This window comes from Mastomys coucha, unplaced genomic scaffold (assembly GCF_008632895.1).
Source record: "Mastomys coucha isolate ucsf_1 unplaced genomic scaffold, UCSF_Mcou_1 pScaffold21, whole genome shotgun sequence".
Classification (NCBI taxonomy): domain Eukaryota; kingdom Metazoa; phylum Chordata; class Mammalia; order Rodentia; family Muridae; genus Mastomys; species Mastomys coucha.
Window position 1 is genome coordinate 154,396,827 of NW_022196904.1, and position 16,550 is coordinate 154,413,376.

General features: G+C 44.1%; 1 protein-coding gene across 1 annotated transcript in view; it reads left to right on the forward strand.

Annotated features, from left to right (window-relative positions):
- Nucleotides 1-14,116, forward strand: part of Klf9 (Kruppel like factor 9) — a 27,962-nt gene extending 13,846 nt beyond the window's left edge. The window contains exon 2 of the mRNA XM_031389954.1: nucleotides 10,645-14,116. Coding sequence (XP_031245814.1) covers nucleotides 10,645-10,874 — 230 coding nt within the window. The 3' untranslated portion in view covers nucleotides 10,875-14,116. The remainder of the gene's footprint in view (nucleotides 1-10,644) is intronic.
- Nucleotides 14,117-16,550: the final 2,434 nt, after the last annotated feature.

Here is a 16,550-nt window from a genome sequence, read left to right on the forward strand (position 1 = left end):
ATCTACAGAGTGAGTTCCAGGACAGCCAGGACTATATGGAGAAACCCTGTCTCGGAAAAAAAAAAAAAAAAAAAAGAATATACTAGCTTTTGAAACAATGTCTTCACATTAACTCAGTCTGGCCTTGAATTTACTGTGTAAACCAGACTGGCTTTGGATTTGTAAGCCTCCAGTTGTAGCTTACAAAATGCCACGGGCGTGGTTATGTGTTACCATGCTCATTTCTTTTACTTATTAGATAACTTTCTATCTCTATCAAGTCTATATTTATGAACATCTGCCCATGAGGGCACTAGAGAATGGAGATGGCTTGCTCCCTTTCTGCCTCTGCTGACCTCAAGTGCTCTAGGTCGCCCTGTAAAGATGAGTTTGATTCTCTGACCTTCCTGCCTCTGTCTCCCAAATGCTGAGAGTACAAGCATGTACCTGGTTAATGGGGTTCTGGAGGTCAAACCCTAGGCTTCAATGCATGCTGAGCAAGCAGGTACTCTTCTACCAGGTGAGCCACACCACACCCCTGGCTTCCTCCTCTTCTTTTCTTCCTTCCTCCTTCCCTCCCTTCTTCCTTTCCTTCATTCCTCTCTCCCTCCTTCCCTCTCTCCTCCTCTTTCTTTCCTTCCTTCTCTCTCCTTCCTTCCTTCCTTTTTGGGATAGTCTCACTAAGTAGCTCAAAGTGACCGCAAACTCATGGTGGTATTCTTGCCTCAGTATCCCAAGTATTGGGACTGTAGATGTGAGTGAGTGTGTTTGTGAATGTGCGCGCGCGTGTGTTTTGTTTTGAGGCAGGGTCTCACTATGTAGTCCAAGCAAGCCTTGAATTTATGGTTATCTTCCCACGTCAGCGTTCTGGATGTTGGTGTTATAGGTCTTTACCACCATGCCTAGTCACTCTCCACATTATTATCATTTTAAACTTTATTCTTGTCTCATACAATGCATCCCGACCCCTCCTGTCTGTCTGTCTGTCTGTCTGTCTGTCTATTTTGAGATGGGGTCTTTTTACACATCCCTAGCTGTCCTGGAACTCACTATGTAGACCAGGCTGGCCTTAACTCACAGAGATGGCCTATGTCTCAGTGAACCTGAAGCTCATCAGCTCAGCTAGACTGCTGCCCAAGGAGCTTCAGACCCTCTTATCAAATTTCCTGTGCTGGGTTTTACGTGCAAATTGCTATACCCAGGTTTTTTTGTTTTGTTTTGTTTTTGTTTTAGCATTGTGTGCCAGAGATAGAATTCGGGACTTCATGTTTACATAGTAATCAGTTTATTATCTACCCATCACACAGGTGTGTGTGTGTGTGTGTTGCTCATCAAACCCAGGACCTTGCACATGCTACGCAAGTGCCTTATCACTGATCTGCATGCCTAGCTATCAGGATATTCTATATTTTTTTAATTTAAAAAATTTTGATATCATGATGTAATTACAACAATCCTCCTGTCCCTTTCCTCCCTTCAAGCCTTCTCATGCATCCCTCCCCATTGTCCTTTAAGTCCACATCCTCTGTTTTCACTAATTGTGTGTGTGTGTGTGTGTGTGTGTGTATGTATATATACACACATAAATATATGCATATATGTGCAATACATGTATATTTCTACATATAACCTGTTTAGCCTGTATAATGTTATTTGTGTGTATGTTTTCAGGGCTGACCATTTGGCCCTGGAAAACCAACTGGTGTGCTCGTCCCAGGGAGTTCCATTTGTCAGTCCCAGCTTTTCTCAGTTGCCTACAGTCTTTTGTGTAATGTTTTGCTAATTTATTAAATGTATAAGTATTGTGTGTATAGTGTGTGTGGAGGGGAGTGGGACAGAGGACATCTTTTAGGAGTCGGCTTTCTTCTTCTATGTTGCAGATAGAGTCTCCTTTGTTGCTTCCATACTACTGCATACTACTGGCAAGCCACCAACCTCTCCCGCTTTAAGTAGTTCTTTTGTCTTTACTCTCATCTTTCTGGGAATGTGGGGGCTACAGATGTGCACTGTTGCATCCATCTTCTTTACTAGGTTCTGGAGTGGCTAGAACCATATTTGGGTGGCCATTCTTTTTCTTTATTTTATTGTTTATTTATTTATTTTATGTATGAGTACACCATTACTCTCCTCGGACACACCAGAAGAGAGCATCAGATCCCATTACAGATGGTTGTGAGCCACCATGTGGTTGCTGGGAATTGAACTCAAGACCTCTGGAAGAGCAGTCAGTGCTCTTAACCTCTGAGCCATCTCTTTTTCTGCCCTGCAATTTGATTGATAAGTGTTGTTAATTGTAATATAGATTTTAATCTTTATCATATGCTGCAATTTCATGAACTCATATCTCAAGGTCTTTACTTTTTTTAAAGATTTATTTATAGCCTGGCAGTGGTGGTACATGCCTTTAATCCCAGTACTTGGGAGGCAGAGGCAGGCAGACTTCTGAGTTCGAAGCCAGCCTGGTTTACAGAGTGAGATCCAGGACAGCCAGGGCTGTACAGAGAAACCCTGTCTCAAAAAACAAACAAACAAATAAAAACCCCAATAAACAAACAAACAAACAAAAAAGATTTATTTATTTATCATATGTAGGGCGTGGTTACACTATAGCTGTCTACAGACACACCAGAAGAGAGCATCAGATCTCATTACAGATAGTTGTGAGCTACCATGTGGTTGCTGGGAATTTGAAATCAGGGCCTCTGGAAGAGCAGTCAGTGCTCATAATCGCTGAGCCATCTCTCCAGCCCGCTCACATTCTTAAGTTTCATAAAGTTCTATAGTGTGTATAAAGTTGCATACATATTGCCATGTAGAATCTGAGGCAGAAGAATGGTGTGAACTTGAGGCCAGACTAGATTGCACCAAGAGAGAGACCCTGACTCAAAGACAAAAACTAAGAAGAAAAATCCTTAAATTTTGCTTCCTCTATTCCACCATGATTCACAAACATTTATCTGTGTTCTCTTTAGTTTTTACCCTTATGGCCCATTTAGAATTCATTTAAGTTAAAAGCGTAGGATAGGAATGCAGATTATTTTTTTTTTTTGCCTGATATTCTGTTATGAAAATATATGTAGTCACTGATTTGAAATATTCCATGTACGAAATCTCTGTGGTCTTAGGTTTAGCGTGTACTCAATCCCCATGGTTCCTTGGGTTTGTGTTCAGTTCTACTCTGTTGCTGAGCTGGTGTCTCACAATCTTAATTATTATAACTTTAATAATACATTTTAAGAAGTAGTCTTGCAAGTACTTACTGTTCTGCAGAGTTTTCCTGGCAAGCCAGACATGTTTATTCTTCCAAATGAACTTCAGAAATTGGTCAAGTTTAAGAAAAAAAAAAAAAAAGAAAATTCTTACAGCATATGTGAATGGCATGGTGAATGGCATGGGTATGCTTGTGCCAAACTGTGCTGTTTCCGCCACCAGGCTTCACCCTCCAAGGAGACGAGAACTATTCCATTATGTCTTCTCTTTGATTTTTCTGGTTTCGTTGTGAAGGTCTTCATTTTGAGGCCTGTCCTGAATGTTCCTGATCAGATCATAGCAAAGCCCTGGTGGCTCCTGCTTCCAAAATGTATATGGGAGAGGGCTGGAGAATGATGGCGCAGAAGTTAAGAGCACTGACGGCTCTTCCGGAGGTCCTGAGTTCAAGTTCCCAGTAACCACATGGTGGCTCACAACCATCTGTAATGCGATCCGAGGCCCTCTTCTGTGTGTCTGAAGACAGCTATAGTGTACTCACATACATAAAATAGATAATTATTTTAAAAAATTTATATGGGAATTCCACCCACTCCCACCCCTTTATCTTGACTTCTCAATCAGATATCATCAACTGACGTCATAGACTCCATTTTTCACTCTTATTTCCTCTCCTAACTGGATCCACCCCGATCTCCTGAACAGAGAGAGATTGGCCTCTTATGAGTGGCAAGTGTTGCTAAAGGAAGGATTCAGATTTGTATTCTTTAAACTTGCTAAGTGATTATCTTTCTGTTTTCCTGAAAGCCTTTATTAGGAATGAATATTAAGTTTTAGTCTTGCATCTGTTAAGGTTTGCATTTGTAAAGACACAAGCAGTAACATATTTTCTGATACCAAAGTATCCCTTTTTTTTCCCCCATAGACTTTTAGGCTTGGTTTTACACTCTTGCAGGAAGCTGTGATCCTTGACTGATGCTTGGAGAGTTCTGTTCTGAAACAGGAGCTTCCTTCCCTGAGATTTGTTCTTTACTAACATGGTTGGCTTTAGCCAGAAGCAGCGAGAGCAGTTGATTGTGGATTTGGAACCTTGACGTGACAAGGTTGGACATCCTTTGAGCCCTCTCTGGCTAAGGAAGGGAAGGTGTGAAAAGCCAGGGAGAATGAGGTATCTGACTCTGGGTTCAGATCTCAGTGGCAGCCTTGGCTCAGAGAACCAAGGGGATTGATTCATCATGGCAAGTCTGGCCTCATGGCAAGTATGGAGTCTCTGCTCCATTGATCTCAGCATTTTTCCCAATAAGAATGAGCTATGTCGCCGGGCGGTGGTGGCGCACACACGCCTTTAATCCCAGCACTTGGGAGGCAGAGGCAGGCGGATTTCTGAGTTCGAGGCCAGCCTGGTCTACAGAGTGAGTTCCAGGACAGCCAGGGCTATACAGAGAAACTCTGTCTCAAAAAAACAACAAACAAACAAAAATATTAAGAATGAGCTATGTTTGTCTTCAACTGTGTCAGTTGGCTGTCACTCTGACAAGATACCTGAGATATGTAAGTTTCAAGAGGAAAACGTTTATCTTGGCTTATGATTTCAGAGGGTTCAGCCCATGGTTGCTTGCCTGGGTTCCTTTCTTTTCGTTTTTTTTTTTTTTAATTTATTTATTATTTATTTATTATAAGTACACTGCAGCTGTCTTCAGACACACCAGAAGAGGGCGTCAGATCTCATTGCGGATGGTTGTGAGCCACCATGTGGTGGCTGAGATTTGAACTCATGACCTTCAGAAGAGCAATCGGTGCTCTTACCCACTGAGCCATCTCTCCTGCCCCCTGAGTTCCTTTCTTTTAGCCTGTGGGGCAGTGCAACATGGTGGAAATGTGGAATAATGGAGGATGTTCATTTTGTAGTAGCTGAGAAACAGAGAGAAGAGGGCCTAGTGTCCCAATATCCCCTTCAAGGACGTCTTGTGCGTAGCCTAACTTCCCCATGAGGCTCCATTTCCTAGCTGAACCAACCCCCCTCTCCATAGCACCATTAGCTGGGCACCAAGGCTTCAACACAGAAGCCTCAAAGAGAGGCATTTGAGATCAGGTCCATCAGGACTGACTAATTGCTAGTAGCTGGGAAATTTCTTCTCAGATCTGGGCCCCTTGTGACCATCGTTGGAAGGCACAGCTGGGCCTGTCTCATGCCATGGTGGGCCAAGGAGCATTCTATAGGCCTGATTGACTCATGCTGTGCCAAATTCAGTAGCTTTTTTTGGTCAAGTTTATTTTATACTCTGAAGAGTCTTTCAGAAAGAGGTGCTTAGCCTGTGCTGCTAGGGGCGGGAATGCAATGTAAATAATGAGAATTCGGAAGCTTGAGCTGTTAGCAGCTCTGCTCCAGTAAGGCAGAGTTTATTGTGTTGTTGCCTCTGGGCGTGTTTTCCAGAGAAGGCCAGAAACTACATTGTAGCACAAGCCTGCTCTTCCCCCACAGGAATGGCAACTCTCATTAACATAGCAGACTGGGCTTACAGATTCTCTGCTTGCCTGGCCGTGAATACCATTGCCTCAGCACTGAGTTGAAAGAGTGGGCCTGACTTAGTTTGCCCCTCAGAATGGAACTTTGACATGACAGCTCACAGTTCCTCCACCTTCTTCCTTTCTCTTAGCAAGGTCTCTGTTCTCTTTAGCCTTGTGCTCCTCTCTGTATGATTTTCCATTCTCCTGCCCCTCTGTTTGGTTTTCTTTGAGATAGGGTCTTTTTTTTTTTTTTTTAAGATTTATTTATTATTATATCTAAGTTCACTGTAGCTGTCTTCAGACACACCCGAAGAGGGTGGTCAGATCTCATTACCGATGGTTGTGAGCCACCATGTGGTTGTTGGGATTTGAACTCAGCACCTTCGGAAGAAGAGTCAGTGCTCTTAAACTCTGAGCCATCTCTCCAGCCCGAGACGGGGGTCTTGTTAGACTTATTTCACTCGTGGCAGACCTCCTGCCTCAGCCTCCTCAGAGTCAGGGTCGCAGGTTTGCCCACCCTGCTGGGCTCCTGTTTGACACTTTCTTAGGTGTGAACCTTGTATCACTGTCAACCTTGTGTTTGCCATTCACATAGTAGGCTGTATACCTGTCCTCCCTGGGGTGAAGGGAAACAAATAGTAGGTTTCCATGCAAAGTCAGGCCTGCATACACACCCCTGGCTGGTGTTAAGTCTGCGTGGCTGTCAGGAGAACTGCGGTCACCACAACCTAGAATGGAGTTAGCCATGAATCCTGAATTCATCCCACTTTCTCTGCCATGAGGTGCCCTTCTCATGTTCTTAACCATTTGGTCTTGGCTTCTGGCAGGCCAAATTTGGCTTGTGGGCTAAAGGTTGCTAGACTTTGCCTAATGCTTTTCCAAAGTACTCCATAAGGCTCAAACCTGCTATTTACAACAGCGGCTTTGTTACCCGCTTACGGACTGTCAGCTCTGGTGTACAAAGGCTCTTCCTGGCTCTGGGCTAGCTCTGGACTCTGGACTAGCCTTTCTCTTTTCTCTAAAACACTCGGGGATGGGGAGCAATGGGAACAATCACAAATAGTAGCTGGCCATAAATTAGATTGGAAGTGAGTCCTCCGAGAATGAATCCTCAGTACCCTTGGAATTCTCTCTCTCTATGTCAGATTAAGCATGAAGAATGTTCCCGTGTCACACAGCTGACTTGGCCTTTGTGACACTCTCCACTGGGACACTTAGATGGAGCCATCTTTGAAATGAGGGACATCCTCTTCTCCTTGGCATCTCTGCCAACAGAGTGGCCCTTGGGGTCCATTGTTCCCTGGATCCAGATAGGGATATTGGGATTAACCCCTCCCTTTCCCGACTTAGTTGATTCGTAACTACAGGTGCCAGGGAGGAAGCTAAGTCATATGGTACACCGCCACAAAAGCCTCTTCACCAGCAAGCTCTGGGAAGAAGAAGAAAGCTTTGCTTGAGGCCTTCTCAGCCTTCTCCCGAGCAGTGAATGGAAGCTCCAAGGGTGAAAGCTATAGAGCTTTTGTCTCTGTTGCTTGCAGCTTATTCTATCATATTTTCCCATCATAAATTATGTATTATATTATATATGTGTGTATATATACGTTTTTGAAGACAGGATTAAGACTATGTAGTCCAGGCTGCCATGAACTCTAAATTCTGCCTCAATCTCCTGGCTACTGGGACCCCTGTTAGTATTACATGTTTAATACACCGTTGTTTAGAAAGACATTTCCCTTTAGATTGTCTTTTGGGGGTTAGACAGGACTGCTGCAGGCTAATCCCAGAATGGTTCGAAGTCTGCTCCAGTGACCTAACTTCTGAGGTGGTTTTGGTCAATCTCAGTGGTCTGGAAACACACACACACACACACACACACACACACACACACACACACACACGCATGGAGGGTGGGGAACACACCCCTACACACCTGGCCCTGTGTGTTCGAGGTCAGTTGATTCAATCAAATATAGATTAAAAAATGTTCAGGAAGAATGTGTTTCTGCTAAACACATATTGACTTTCCCCCTTGTCATTAGTCCCTAAACAATAAAATATAACAACTATTTAAGTAGCCTAGGGATCATTTAGAATATATATGGTGTGCTTATGATGTATGGAACTATAAATATAATTTTATGCAAGGGACATGAAAATCTTTAGATTATGCTGTCCCTGTGTAGGCGGAGGTCTTGGAGCCTATCCTCCACTGATACTGGGCATCCACTAAATGCTTAGCATAATAAGTAACACAAAAGTCACATAGAATATGTTTCTTGCCCTAAGAAGGTCAGTCAGAGAGAGTTGTTACAATCTGGATTTCAGCTTGTGCTCAAAGATCTGCTGAAGCTTTTTGTTTGTTTGTTTTGTTTTTGTTTTTCAAGACAGGGTTTCTCTGTGTAGTCCTGGCTGTCCTGGACTCACTCTGTAGACCAGGCTGGCCTCAAACTCAGAAATCCACCTGCCTCTGCCTCCCAAGTGCTGGGATTAAAGGTGTGCGCCACCACCGCCTGCCCTGGTGCAAGCTTTTTGTTCAGCAAGAGTAATATGTTTTAGCCCCCCGACTTTGTTGGATTGTTCAGTGCGAGCTTTCTGGCTGCCTTTCTTCATGTTCCCCCCACTCCCCTCTGGAACTCACTGTGCAGTGAGGGTCTCTCCTGGTTCTCTGCTCTCGTTCTATGCTTGGCTTCAATGTTCTTGCTATGAGGATTTAGCCCTACGCTTGGATGCAGCCTTGCTTTTGCCCAGCAGTTTTCCTCAAGACGGTGTAGGCTTCGCAGTGTTAGATCTGGACATAGAAAACACCGCGTGTATAGATTCCTGCAATGCTGGACAGTTGCCTGGCTTGGCTCCATTTTTAGTGCATCTCATTGGTGCAGGTGAAGAGGGGAGACAGTGACTTTCTGATGACTCAGATGCATCGAGCGAGCTGGACAGCTCCCAGCCTCTGCAGTGTCTTTCCGGCTTCCAGCTAGCCTGGGACAGGAGTGAGAAAATGATAGCTCCTCATGCCTACCAAAGGCATGTGTGCAGAGTTCTGTGTGTCCTGTGTGTCCTATGTGTAGGAAGCAGCTGTTTGGAGCTGTGCTTGGAACAGTGTGAAGGGCAGGCAGGTGGTCCTAGAGCAAGGTGATGACAGGTATTTGCAAGAGCAACTGAGGTCCGTGTATTTGCACAGTCTGATTTTGTGCTGGTATGTCTCCTTCTCGGGTAATGACAGTTCCACCCCCCCTGGCCGGCATCTTGGTTTGTGTGTGTGTGTGTGTGTGTGTGTGTGTGTGTATCTCTTACAGGAGCATGTCTTCCAGATGGGACGTAGCTGCATTCTAAGTGTGTGACATAGTATGGTGTGACTCCAACTAAGGAAGGCAGTCAGAACCAGGAGAGATATGGGAAGAGTGTCTTCCTGACACACTAGAGGTAGGACAGCCGAGCAGCTAGGAGCCCAGGACTTGATGACATTAGGCAGGCAGTGAGCTCATGGCTCTGCTTTTTAATGGTATGTTCTCCAGCAGTAACCTAACCCTCCAAGTCTCCATTTTCTCAACTGTACGATGGCCAGTCTGTGGTGCTCTGAGAAGCCAATGGACCTGGTGAATGGGTAGCCCTAGCTCTCTCCCTGTACTGTACTTAATGGGAGAAACATGTAGGTGGTGGTGGTGGGGGGTTCATGTAATCTGAGGAAGATATGGCTAGTGTAAGCAGTGACAGCTGGGTCCTGTGACACTGTGACTTGGAAGATGGCTTTGCAGGAGGCCACAGTTCACAGCAACTGCACAGCGCATTCTCAAGCCCCGCCAGGCTGTCTCCCCAGGTAGTGGCTACAGAGCTGGGGAGGCCTAAGGGAAATGCCTGTCGTTGGGAGCGAGGGGGGGGGGCTCTCAATCCTCTCCTTTCATCTCTGTAATGCCAGGAACTGTAGCAAAGGTCTTGGCCTTTGGCCTAATCTGAAGATCTCATGAAACCCAACAATAGTATAGGATAAAATTAGAAGAGGAGGAGGAGGGGGAGGAAGAAGAGGAAAAGGCCTCTGAGCGATCACTAGGTACAAAGTAGCAAGCTTCTTTGTTTAGAGGATTCTCGGCAATTTCCCATTGCTTAGCTTGCCAGGACGGCCAGAAGGGACCACGGACGGCCTCAGGCTGAGTCAACAGTAGTTTCTGGGAGTCGGGAAACTCACTCAGGTGTCTCTCAGGATAGCTGCTTCTCACTGTGCTCTCATGTCCCTGCCCTGTTCCCCTCCCCAGGGACCTCATTTAATTCCCATGACCTCTTTAAGGACTCAATTTAGGGGCCAAACCTCTTTCTACTCCAGAATTCTCAAGTGCAAAGTCCTAAACAAAAATGTAAATGTGTAGGCTGGTGAGTGGCTGAGCAGGCAGCGCTTGTTGTCCTGCAAGTCTAGTGACTGGAGTTCAATCCCAGAGCCCCTGTAAAAAACGAAGAAGAAACCTGGCTTCACAAACTTGTCCTTTGACCTTCCCCCACTCCCCATGTGAGTGTCAAGGCACACATACCCATGTGCACACACATATAATCTTAATTTTTAAAAATTCAAATATTTGCATAGAGTGAATGTGTCTACATTGCCTACAGTATCTAACATGGTGTAAATGTTGTGCACACCTACATGAAGGGGATAGTAAAAATGTCAGTACATGTGACACTTTTTCCTTTCCAAATATTTTTCCATCCATGATTAATTGAATCCAGATATGGACCCCATGGTTAGGCGAGACAACTATAGAGCCACATTCTGAGCTGTGTGTATTGGGGGTTAGGATGTCAACTGAGAGTTTGGGGGATCCGAGGGGAAATACAACAGAGTCCGTAAAACTCAAGACAAGCGTTTAATACCTTGTGCCTTAGGGACTGTCACCCATAGGCAGTCATCAGAATGGTTTCCACATACCCTCTCAACAGTGTTATGTCTTAATTTCCTTCTCCTAGGTGAACGGCCCTTTCCCTGCACGTGGCCAGACTGCCTTAAAAAGTTCTCGCGCTCGGATGAGCTGACCCGCCACTACCGGACCCACACTGGAGAAAAGCAGTTCCGCTGCCCGCTGTGTGAGAAGAGATTCATGAGGAGTGATCATCTCACCAAGCATGCCCGGCGTCACACCGAGTTCCACCCCAGCATGATCAAGAGATCAAAAAAGGCTCTCGCCAGCCCCTTGTGAGGTGCTCCCCACGACAGCCAGGCAGAGATGGTCCCCGGAAGGACAGAGCTCCCAGGAAACAGACGGACACATGGAAATCCGCCACGGCAGAGGCGCGCTGGCCGCAGGAGGTCACTGCTCTTTGGTCAATATTCTGATACTCTCCCTGTACTGTTTCCAAAAAGCACATGGTAGCCTAAGATCAAAAGTCAACATTTGGTCCCCTTTGCAGAGGCAACTCTGAACCGTCTCTGACTGTTGGAGGGCAGGCAAAAATAAATCCTTTTGGTATTTTCTCCTTTGTTTTGGGGGGTGGGGGGAGGGGGCAAGGCCAAGACTGGGGGTAGGATTTTTTGACGATTCCGGCTGGTGTACATATGTCTGACTGGGTGAGTTGACCCCCTGGCCTCCCACAATGACTCTGGATCTTTGATGCTTGCTGACTCTCAGAATTGTTTTTTCTTCTCTTTTAACGTAACGACCAGTGTGCTTCAGTTTCTTTAGCAGAACCACTCTCTTGAATCACATTAACTTTTGAGATTTAAAAAACAAAAAAACAAAAAAACAAAACAACAAAAAAAAAAACCCCTCCATAGCACAGCTGTCTTTTATGCAAGCAAGAGCACACCTATTCCAGCATGATCTGTCATCTAAAGACTTGAAAACAAAACAACAACAAAAAGTTACTTATAGTCAATGGATAAGCAGAGTCCGAATTTACACTAATCAAGACAGACCTTCGAGGGGGTCGTGATAAGTCCGGAACTTTCAAACCTTGCTTCGTATGAATCGTACTATCTGAACATAAACTGCACTTTTATTTTCTAATACCGAGGGTGAATACGGTAAATACATGCTTTGAGGGTAGAAGCCGACATTCTGTTTGGCACCACGTTATAATCTGCTTATTTTACAGTATACACATTTCCCGAAAACCCATGGCAGAGATGTGAGGGCAGAATGTATGAAACACGTGCTGACGAGGGGGAGGAGGAGGGGAGGGCTTTAAAGATACAAAAAACCGAGCAAACAATTTTAACTTCATGAATTTGTTTGAATTTCCCCATGCTTTCAGATAACGCCATCTTGTTCCACTCGGGACTAGAACACAGCGAGAGCAGTCGGCTCTGTGTAGCATTGGTTGATAAATTGGTGTATAGCCATCACCAGGCCTGGAAGTGCCACCTTTTGGTGGGGGGTGTTTCTTGGTCTCCTTCTTGTGTTACTATGAAATTACCACTATGAGGTGCAAGAGTTATATCAAAGGAAAGGGAGCTGAAATATGAAAAAAAAAAAAAGTTTGCCCCTGTAAGTAGTAAGTGTCTAGGGAAGGAAGACGCCACCTGATTTCAGAGGTGACTCTGCAGAAGGTCCCTTCTGGTGAACACAGGTCAAAGAAACACACGTGAATGGCATCACGCTCACCAACTGTCTGCGTCACTAGCCCTACCACACTACTCAGCTTGTATTTAGGTGTCTACACAATGGTCTGAACCACTATATCCATCCTTTGCCATTTACTGAAAAACTTAATTTTGGCTTTTACATGGCCAGAAAAACAAACTCAGTTTTCATAGTGTAAAAAAAAAAAAACAAAAAAACAAAAAAACAAAAAACAGCAACAAAAAAAAAATGAAAACAAAAACCTCATTTGAGGGGAGTCAGCAGTGATCATGGGGAAATGTTTACATTTTTTTCCTTCAGAAATACTGCTTTCTGATAATTTTATCTGATACTTAACACAGGGAGCTATGGTGCACTCTAGTTTACCCATGTGCTGCACATGGTGTGTAAACTTGGGGTTCCCACCTGCAGCGAGCTCCACATTTCACCCAGCGCATGCTCACCCCCATCTCAGCGTGGGTGCTCCTGCAGTGGGCACAGGGCACAGCTGACTCCGACTTCCAATATGACAGCCATCACTAGCGCAGTGTTTTCTGTTTAACCAATGTAGTTGTATCAGTAGTTCTCTCAGAACTGCTTTTAACATTAGGGACTGGGAGCAGTCCATGAGCTAAAAAGGAAAGTGTTTTCTCACGAGAAAACATGTCAGGAAAAATAAAGAACACTTTCTACCTCTGTTTCAGATTTTGAAACGCTTATTTTAAACCAAATTTTAATTTCTGTGTCCAAAATAAGTTTTAAGGACATCTGTTCTTCCATATGAAATAGGTTAGGTTGCCTATTTCCTCCCTAGCTCACGGGAAGGCTGTGCATGGGGTACTCTGAGCGCTGCCTTTTAGTGAGTGAGGAGTTTGGGGTTGCCTAGCAACTTGCTAACTTGTATAAACTCAGCTTTCCCTCTCAGAAAGAAATGAAGGAAAACCAAGTCAGTGAAAGACAATCTTTACTGTTTCAGGAGTAAGTCTGTATGTGGCTTTTGTCAAACACTTACATGGATATAAACGCAGCAACTTGTTTTAAAAGATGCACAACGAACTTCCCGGAAGAGTTGCTACTTGCCTTTTCAAGTTGTCAACAGACACACACATTTGATATTCTCTTAGATGTTATAGTAACGTAACGTATAAACTCAAGGCTTTTTATTCTTTGTGATAAGTCCTGTTTTACGACGTCAGAAAACAGGAACCAGCATTCTAATTAGATTTACTACATGGAGATATGGTTCAAATAGGACTACTAGAGTTCATTGAACACTAAAACTATGAAACAATTACTTTTTATATTAAAAAGACCATGGATTTAACTTATAAAAATCCAAATGCAGGATAGTAATTTTTGTTTACTTTTTTAACCAAACTGAATTTTTTGAGAGACTATCGCAGGTGTTCAAAAAGAAAGAAGCCGTTTTATCTAATACTGTAAGTAGATGTCATTCATGGAAAATATACTAGTTTTAGAGTTAAGATATCTCCTCTCCTTGGTTAGGGAAGAAGAAAGCCCTTCACCATTGTGGAATGACACCCTGGCTTTAAGCTCCACATCACGCTTCTTTTGAGAATTATATTTGGTAGTTACAATTACAGAAACTAATGAGTTTGTCAGTTTGCAGATTTAGCACAGTACTCATCACTCTGGGTAGATAAGATGTTCTTTCACAGCGGATGAATGGTCTGTAACACTGTAAGATACTGATCTTTACAACTGTTTAATCAGTTTTATTTTTGTACAGTATTAGTGACCTAAGTTATTTTGCTGTCCCGTTTTTTGTAAATCAAATGAAATTATAAAAGAGGATTCTGACCGTAGGTATTTTGTACATATGTATATATATTGTCCAAATAAAAATAATAAATGATAAAGATTAAATTGTTCCAGCCATTACATTCTTCCACAGGGGCACATTTATTTCACTCTGAGGGAAGTTGCTCTGTTAACCAGTATTCATAGAATCTCAAGACAAGTGCAGAAATGATTTAGCCCTGTGTCTTTTATCATGAGTCATGTTTGGACAAATGTGTGTATATTTACTCTTCACAGGTCTCCGTGGGGTACACAGAATAGAGTCCACTTAAACTCACTGTATTATGTTAGAGGGGAATATTTACATTTTGAGGTAACTCAACATGTTAGGGATGGATCAGAGAATGTTAAAGGCTTGGGCTGAGCTGCTGTGATTGGTTAAGAACACAAACTTGTCCAGAGCCAGGCAGGAGAGAAGGCATGGCTAGCAAAGAAAAGCGCACAAGTGCACGCGCATTCACACGTGTGATTTATGTAATAATAGCTGCTTTTTATTAAGCATTTACTGTGTAGTAACCATGAGGCTAAGTGTTTCGGTTTCCCCTTTAATCCACGCAGCAGCTCGGTGTGGTTTTGTTGTCCCTGTTTTCGGTGAGGAAACTGAGGACCAAATAACTTGGCAAGAGAAATGTAGGTAGTCCAGACAGTCTGGGCTGAGTTTCCCCTATCTATCTAAAATGCTTGTGTCTTTTGGATTTCGGAGGTTTATTTTGGATTCTAGATTATTTGCATATGCATAAATGTCTTATGGAGACACCCCTATCAAAACGTAATTCAAGTATATTTCTTTCTATTTTGCCCTATTGGAAACTGATCTCAGGGCCTTGTCATGATAGAGTCGTGTTTTTAGCCCTTTTAAGATTTTTATTTATCGTTTTGTGACAAAAAGTCACTAACTAGCTGGGCAGTGGTGGTGCACGCCTTTAGTCCCAGCACTTAGGAGGCAGAGGCAGGTGGATTTCTGAGTTCGAGGCCAGCCTGGTCTACAGAGTGAGTTCCAGGACAGTCAGGGAAAACCAAAAGAAAAAAGAAAAAGAAAAGAAAAAGTCACTAACTTACCCAGGCTGGCCTTGAACTTGGCCTTCTTGCCTCAGTTTCTTATGTTGATTACAGACCTACACTCCCAGGCCTGGTTTAATAACTGGCTTTCTCCTTTTCTTCTTACTGTCCCTGAAAAGGAGCCTCTCCCTTTATTGCACCATCTCCACCCCATTCCTTTTCACTCAACAAAGCTTCGCTATGTAGCAGAGGCTGGTTAGGAATGGGCCATGTGGCCCAGCCTGGACTTGAACTCTCAATCCTCCTGCCTTACCCTCTTGTCATGCTGAAATTAGGCTGTGCTACCACACTCAACTCAAAATTCTCTTTTGCTTCATATACAAATTTAAAAACTGCCCTGAAGGTGTATGCGTGTGTGCTTTGACTGTAAACCATAATGAAGTCAGATGTGGAATTTTCGACTCAAGGAATCCTGTTGGCATTCAAGGTTTCAGATCATGGAGCACTTTGGATTTAAAGGCTTGGGAGGCTCAACTGTTGTAGAGAACTGCTGAGTCACTCCCTCTTTCTTTCTGTGCCTGTCAGAGGGGGCAACTGGGCTCACTTGGTTGAACACCATGTCTGTGTGGACACAGAGTGAAACAATAGATGAGGTCCCTACAGTCAAATTTGCCTGAGATTGGAGGAAACTAATCATGAACAAGGAAACAAATTATCCCATGACCTCAGATAAGCCTAGTAGAGACAGTGCCAGGAGTGGCCGTGGCTGAGGTGGAGAAGTCCCCTTTATAGAGAAGGTTCAAAGATCGTCTTTCCAAGGTCAATAAGCATTTCAGTGGGGACATACAGAAGCCAGCATGCATAGGTGTGGCAGGGGCAACTTAGGATGTGATCAGCATTTGGGAGGACATGGAGGAGGGCTGGCTGCATAGGAACAGATGATGAGAAAAGTGAGGCCCTGAGGAAGGTTCAAAGGCAGAGGATGTTCAAGTCTGATAGGGGTTTCAACAAGCTTTCTGGGTGCTGTATGGATAATGGATACCAGAATGGAAGTTGAGTGACCAGCAAGGAGGCTGTCATCCATGTCAGGTTGGTTACAGCACAAGGTAATTAGCAGTAGAGTTGGTCTGAATATGCTTGGCTCAGGGAGTGGCACTATTTGGAGGTGTGACCTTGTTGGAGGAAGTGTACCACTGTGGCCATGGGTTTTAAGACCCTCATCCTAGCTACTTGGAAGCCAACCTTCTTCTAGCGGCGGCCTTCAAAGATGCAGAACTCTCAGCTCCTCCTGAACTATGCCTGTGCCTGGATGCTGCCATGCTCCTGCCTTGATGATAATGGACCGAACCTCTGAATGAACCTGTAAGCCAGCCTCAATGAAATGTCCTTATAAGAGTTGCCTTGATCATGGTGCCTGTTCACAGCAGTAGAACCCTAACTAAGACGTGGCTAGTTCCAGGAACTATGTCCAGATACCATTTGGACTTGACATCT